This window comes from Doryrhamphus excisus, chromosome 1, assembly GCF_030265055.1.
Source record: "Doryrhamphus excisus isolate RoL2022-K1 chromosome 1, RoL_Dexc_1.0, whole genome shotgun sequence".
NCBI classification, from domain to species: domain Eukaryota; kingdom Metazoa; phylum Chordata; class Actinopteri; order Syngnathiformes; family Syngnathidae; genus Doryrhamphus; species Doryrhamphus excisus.
The window spans coordinates 35,248,096-35,255,479 of NC_080466.1; the positions used below are offsets into that span (position 1 = coordinate 35,248,096).

Here is a 7,384-nt window from a genome sequence, read left to right on the forward strand (position 1 = left end):
CTCTATTTGTAAAACTCTAAAGATGTTTTTTGTGTTTTTGGCTTTCTAGAAGGAATTAATTGGAGTTACATTGTTTCTATTTGGGCTGCACGGCGATCGAGTGGTTAGCGCGCAGACCTCGCAGCTAGGAGACCCGAGTTCAATCCCACCCTGGGCACCCTGGGTTCTCCCTGTGTATGCGTGGCGGTAGAAAATGAATGAATGAATGTTTCTATTTGGATTCAGTTAGCGCCCCTTTGGGTGAAAATCGAACCTTCTACAACCAAGGTTCCACTTTAGACTATTATTACGATGAGGCAATGTCCCTACTGGAGTCCCCCGGTGTGTTTATTTGCATATTTTGGCCACTTTGTTCTCCATGGTGACAGCCGGTAACAGGCGCAAAAACCTCATTTAAATGAGGTGTAAGTTATCATTGATAACTGGCGAGGAACCCAAGTTGAGGTGGTGATTTTGGTTTAATGTGAGTGTGCTGACCACCAGTGCACCAAACCTTTACCTAACCTAACCCAGGTCTCCCCTACTGATAAGACTCCTTAACTTCTAACATCTAGCAAGAACTTTTTAAAGTAATTGAAGCCATCTTCCATGGGCGACCAGATGTTCTCATTCACAGCAGAGACAATCCAAATACAGCACCCATTCCATAAGTAGCACCTCAGGGGTGTTGCTTGGGTGTCATAGGATCACACCCTTGCATGCTCGCTGTCACGACCTGATCTTGGAACATTTTGGAACACAAAGAGCACCCATGATGCTCGCTAAAAAACGACACTCCTTCATCCAATGTTGATGAATCTGACCAAATATGATCATAAACGTGACTTGCCACCAAAGCCGAGTGCTTCGTTCCTGTGAGGGCTTGGGACGCCTGCCAGAAGGTCTCATCCACCAATCTGACACCTTAATGAGATCCTGGCCCACGGTGCTCCAGTGTGGCCTCCTCTGCGGCACCAGCTCCACCGTGACCTACCACACACACACACACACAATCTCATGTTTAATTCTTTCACACTTGCATCCACACATTGGGAGGCGGGTGGGGGCTGGAGGTGGGGTGGGGGGTTCATCTCCCTAAATCTGTCTAATTAAACCACCAAATCCCCTCACCCACCAGCCCCAATCCTCACTTCCCTCCGCTCCACCCCCAATTCCATATCATTATTAGGAATTTCATGTGGGAACGTTTTACCCCATCCCACCAGCAGCACCATCTGGAGTTTGAGAATGGCACAGAATTTGGAGGACCCAATTATATTTTTCTCCCCCTGATTTTAGACATTTTAGGGCATGATGAATATATTACATGACACTTCGGTACTCTGGATTGGCACTAGGGAACATTTGTTCCTTGTAGAGTTGATTGTTTGCGGGTGCTGGGTGGATGATGTCCAACCAGGGGGTAGTATCAGTATTACATCAAAACTAGCAATATGAAAATAATATTTTTCACTTCTCTATGTTGTATATGTGTATATATAGTTATATTGTTAACAAACTCGGCGAATAAGTTGTTGGATGCTTGTAGTTTTTTTTTTTTTTTGGACTTCATTTTTCTCAAACTATTTTATGTATAAAAAAAGAGGATTATTTTGGTATTCATATACTGTTACATTTATTACATTGTTACCCTGAAATCTTTGTCCTAGTTTTATTCTGATTGTAATCATGATCAATAAATCATTTACTGATCTTTAAAAATGTCAAGTAAAAAGTATGGGTAGTGTTAATAGTTAATAGCTAGCTAATAAATAATAAATAATAAATAATAAATAATAAATAATAAATAATAAATAATAAATAATAAATAATAAATAATAAATAATAAATAATAAATAATAAATAATAAATAATAAATAATAAATAATAAATAATAAATAATAAATAATAAATAATAAATAATAAATAATAAAGGGCCAAGTATTTACTATAAGTATTTTTAGTATTTTTAGTATTTTTAGTATTTTTAGTATTTTTAGTATTTTTAGTATTTTTAGTATTACTATTAACTATATTAAGTTGGAATTGGATCCATACAGAAAAAATTGCAATATCACACAACCATACTGTTAGCACTTGGCACCCCCCCCCCAAAAAAAATTGCCCTATAGATCCTTTACATTTTAGGACTATGGAGCTTGATAAATAAATGCTAATTCTGTAATGGGGGTGTTTGTACCCTTGACCTTTAGCGCTTAGTAACCCCGAATAGTCTTAGTGTTTCTTGCAGGTTTTTCTCCTGATAGGAAATAATGTGAATTTAATTTATCAGTTCCAGAGTCAAATAACCGCCCCCCCCCCCATCCCACCACCAGTGGCATATCTTGAACTTGAGAATGGCATCGAATTTTAGGGGCCAGCAAGTCTCCAAAAAAGGCAGACAAATAGACAAACATTCATACTTATGGACAGTCTCCAATTAACCTAGCATGTTTTTGGAATGTGGGTGGAAACCGGAATACCTGGAGAAAACCTACGCATGCACGGGGAGAACATGCAAACTCCCTACACCAGAGCACCAAATCCATCCATTTTCCTCCGCTTATCCGGGTCCGGGTCGCGGTGGCAGAAGTCTCAGTAGGGAAGCCCAGACTTCCAGGTCCCCAGCCACCTCCTCCAGCTCCACAGGGAGGACACCAAGGCGTTCCCAGGCCAGCTGTGAGACATAATCCATCCAGCGTGTCCTAGGTCTACCCCGGGGCCTTTTCCCGGGTGGGCATGCCCGGAACACCTCACCAGGGAGGCATCCGAACTAAATGCCCGAATGCCCGAGGCACCCCAACTAACTCCTCTCGATGTGAAGGAGAAGCGGATCTACTCTGACTGAGCTCCTCACCCTAGAACCGAACCCAGGTCTTCCTGATCTCCTGACTGTGTGGCCTCCATGCTGACCACGTGGCAGTTCTAAACTCACTTGTCACTAAAGGGATGTTTGTACCAATAGACCTTGCCTGGTAACAGACCAGAAATCTGTTCCAGGACCCGTTGCCAACATTGATAGCATTTTAGCATTAATCATGGCCATATAGTGTCAACATATGCTAATGTTAATTCATTCATGCTGGAGCCTATCCCAGCTGTCTTCGGTCGAGAGACGATGTACACCCTGGACTGGTGGCCAGCCAATCACAGGGCACATATAGACAAACAACCATTCACACTCACATTCATACCTAAGGACAATTTGGAGTCGCTAATTAACCTAGCATGTTTTTGGAATGTGGGAGGAAACCGGAGTACCCGGAGAAAACCCACGCATGCACGGGGAGAACATGCAAACTCTACACATGAGATGGCCGAGGGTGGAATTGAACCCTGGTCTCCTAGCTGTGAGGTCTGCGCGCTAACCACTCGTCCACCGAGCAATAAACAATAAACACAAATGAAGGCAAAATGAATGTAAAAGGAAGTACAGGAAAACATGTTTTGAATCTGCTCATAACTTCCTGTGTATATTCTTGTTCTTTGATTTATTTTTTTCTTTGTTTACAAAATTACAAATGCACGGATGTGTTTGTGCCTCCTTTTGACATATAACCCCTGGAAACAAAACAGGGACTATATACACACTTACTGTACATACATGTGTGTGTGTGTGTGTGTGTGTGTACATGCAGGCCTCCATGATACAGTATAGTTTCCACCCACACAGCAGGAGGCAGATGCTGTGTCTATGAGCATAGGACTGTATACAGGGTGGGGGGGCAGGAAGAAATGTTTGACCCCATGTTAAATTGCCCCCCCACCCCAACACACTCCTGCTGTACAAACACATACTCGTCCCACTATGAAGAAACAAGACGTGTCTCTAAATGGGACAAACGGGGAGTTTGGGGAGGGGCCGCTAAAGAGGTGCTTTCAAGGTCCCCCAGGGAACGCCAGTGTTTTTTTTTTTTAATTGTATTAGGAGACAGAAGATGATGAGTGAGGGGAAAGAAACCCGATTTTCATCGGGTTTTCTCTTTTAATAAACCATACAATTTATTAAGTATATTGATTTGATTTTAAAATGACATTTAATAAGGTGACTTGCTGTTTGAATGTAGTCATATTTGAGTGTTTTGAGTTTACAAAAATGTAACAACTTCATAAACAACTCATGGAAAATTACCGAATGAGACTTTTTGAGTGTGTTTTTATTAGTTTATCTAAGATTTTTAATTTAAAGCTGAACAAAAAAGTGTGTGTATGCATTTATTTTTTACAGTTATATTAAAATGAAAGAATAAGCATTCCCATTCACGTTCTGCTTTAAAGAGACTATTCAAGATGGAAACGAAAATGTAAAAAAAAAATTAAAATAAATAATAAAAGACAGACTTCACCATGCATGCCCTTCTTCCAACTGGGAGGACTGGGATGCAGTCTGTGTTGTCTGGCCAACATCCAGCAACTCCAAGTCATCCAAGTCCAGGACTGACTGTTTAAAATACAAGATGAAGGCAGTAATGTCATATATATTATAATTAACAAAAAACATGCAAATATATTTGGACCATTTGTGTAAATAAATACATTTTGTATTGATTGGGAGTTTCCCCCCAATCATTTATTATTGATTCATGAGTTGTAAATATCCGCCACACAACACAAACTCCACAGGGATTTCTCAGGAATTGGTCAAATGTGCGCACCCCCCCAAAAATAAAAATTAAATAAAAAAAATTATATAAACAGAATTCGTTGTAAATTCCAAGAAAACACTTATATGTCATTGCATATTAATGATAGTGCCCCCCCCCCTTTTTTTAAGGCATGTTACACAGAATAAATCTTGTCTGTCAATCATATAGAACAGCAACAACTTAATCAAACAATCTTTCACATGTTGAAATGTACAATAATGTCTCATATATATTATCCACTGTCAAATTACTGAATAAATAAATCATAAATAAATCCATAACAATCATTTTTTTACATTCACCTGATTAAAACACTATTTACTGCACACACGTCAACTTTATTGTTAAAAATACCAACACCCCCCACAGTATCAATTTAGTATGTATTATTGGATATTTTTCATGACGTAATGATGCCCTGCATAGCTTTAGTTTGTCTTTTATTGCTCCCTCCAATTTCTAAATTATTATTTTTAATTGGATGCCATCACAAATTAAATATAAAGAATTATTGTATGGCAATTTAATTGACTTCAAACGAACACTTGAAATGTAAAAGTCTTGTGCTTCACTTGGGGAGAAATCAAGTCCAATGTTCTCATGTAAAGTGCAGACATACGGAATATTAAGGAAGGAAGGGAATAAGAAATGTTTACAAATGGGAGTTTTTTTTGCAACTCCGGGTAAATTAAGTGTGGAAGGGTGCATTGAGCTCCCCCTGTGCTTGGAAGGACTGGCTGCGAACGTGCAGGTCGTACGGGTAGCGGCCTTCCGGGGCCACCCTATACATGGAGCCGTGCGCCAGGGCTGAGCGTCCGGGAGCCCCGCAGTAGCGCACGCCGTAGTGCGCTCCTTTGCCGTAGTCCGGCGGCTCGTCGTGCTTCAGGGAGAAAATCCCGTTCAAGTTCACGGGAGGACTCAGCTGGCTCTCGAAATGCGGACTCCCAGCCTCCGGGGACGGGTTCTCGTACAGAAATGGCTCGTATGCGCCGCTGTAACTGTAGTGGCGGAAGGGCTTGGATGATGCGTCCAAGCCGCCCGATCCGCCGCTGTGCCCGGCGGGCGTGCTCACATCCGGGTAGGAGGAGTACACCGGGTCGTAGGGTGGCCTCCCGGAGAACATGACCTCCCCGTTGTGGTCTGTGAGGAAGTTCCTGGCGTTGAGTTGCAGGCAACCCGCAACCAGGTTGGTAGTGGGCTGAGATAATCCTTTACAAAGGGTCTGCACGAAAGCCAGCAGGTCCGGTCTCTTCCCTGCGCTCAGGGTCTCCGATAGGGCCCAGATGTAGTTCTTAGCCAGCCTCAGAGTCTCGATTTTGGACAGTTTCTGAGTCTTGGAGTAACAGGGCACCACTTTGCGGAGGCTCTCCAGCGCTGCGTTGAGGCCGTGCATGCGGCTCCTCTCCCGGGCGTTGGCCTCTTGCCTCCGAAGCCTGGAGCGGTCGTGTTGCTCCTTGGCCAGCTTCTTTTTCCGGGGGCCTCGTTTCTTATGGAGCCCGTTCTCGTCCTGATCGTCCTCTCGCTCGTCCTCCTCACCGCGGTCCGAGACGTCGTCCCCGGCGGACCTGCAGGGCAAGTCGTCGTCGTGCATGGGACGCTCGCGTTGCTCCTGGCCGCCCTCTGAGGGGACTTCACGGGGGTAACTGGCCCCGAAGCGTGGCTCGCACATCATGTGCGTGTCCTCGAATGGCAGAGTCAACATATTTCCTGCTAAAACAAGCAAGCAAACATACAAAAAAAAAACATAATCATGAATGAAATAAACGCGTTTGAGGTTATTTCTTAATTTGATGGGTCCCTTGAGAGAGAACTCATTGGCAGACAAGTCAATTTAAAAAAAAAACATGCTTTTCGTTGCTTTCTAGTACAATTGCATGAAAAATTGTCACAAAAAAACTCACCATATGGGGTCAGCGTGCAGCTTGCATATTCCTAAATGTTCTCCTTTTGCTCTTCTGGTACCTGCAAACACCTCCTATGCCCCCCTAAAAAGAATGATAAGAACACACACTCGCCTTCCTCTTGCTCTGCTCCTCCTCCTCCACCTCCTCTGTCTCTCTCCTCGTCTTCTTCCCTCTCTCCTGGAGGACTGACACTGGTGCCAGCAGCCTGGTATACCGGTGCCATCTGCCGCTGACGTCTCATGGCAGGCCGGACCACGTGTTCCCGAGTCCCCCGGGACTCTGGTGCTCCAGCAGAGAGACGCTGATGATGACTTGATGTGTGCGTGAATTCAGACATTCTCAACAGGTGTAGTAAGGTTTGTGTTCATGCATGTTCATCTTCAAATGAAGTATTTATTTCTAAAGATATCATTTTGGATAACTTGTGTGTTTGTAAACTTTAGAGTCGTCTGTGTACAGCTTGTAGCCGTATAAATGTAATATTTAAACATTTATATGCTAGGACTACGTTATGCTAGCCATAGCATTTCAGTATGTGGAATCAAACTATGGAATGGATTGAGTAAGGACCTCAAACAATGCACAACGATGAGCCAATTCAAGAAACAATACAAGCAGTTGATGTTTGCTAAATACAAGGATGAAGAGTCTTGAACCAGTCATGATGTGCTATATATATCACTATATTGACACTTACTATCGTACCCATTATGGCATTGGATGCTCATATCACCTCCTACTTCAGTAAGTGACAAAAATAAAATGAAAAAAAATTAAATAAAATTAGGCTGCACGGTGGTCGTGTGGTTAGCGCGCAGACGTCACAGCTAGGAGACCAGGATTCAATTCCACCCT

The 7,384-nt window shown here is 42.9% G+C and overlaps 1 protein-coding gene across 2 annotated transcripts; it reads right to left on the reverse strand.

The window, feature by feature from the left end:
• Positions 1-3,876: 3,876 nt before the first annotated feature.
• On the reverse strand, positions 3,877-6,700 carry neurod6b (neuronal differentiation 6b). Of its 2 annotated transcripts, none has more exons than XM_058077976.1 (2): positions 6,527-6,700; positions 3,877-6,332 (listed from the first exon to the last, which is right to left on the reverse strand). In XM_058077976.1, the coding sequence occupies exon 2, from the start codon at positions 6,325-6,327 to the stop codon at positions 5,314-5,316; it is 1,014 nt and encodes a 337-aa protein (XP_057933959.1). In that variant the 5' UTR covers positions 6,328-6,332; positions 6,527-6,700; the 3' UTR covers positions 3,877-5,313. The 2 variants fall into 2 exon arrangements, with proteins under 2 accessions (XP_057933959.1, XP_057933956.1); XM_058077973.1 differs by having other exon boundaries at positions 3,877-6,335.
• Positions 6,701-7,384: the final 684 nt, after the last annotated feature.

Excerpts from the sequence above, each read along its gene's own strand:
- neurod6b (XM_058077976.1), bottom strand. The coding sequence starts at position 6,327 with ATGTTGACTCTGCCATTCGAGGACACGCACATGATGTGCGAGCCACGC.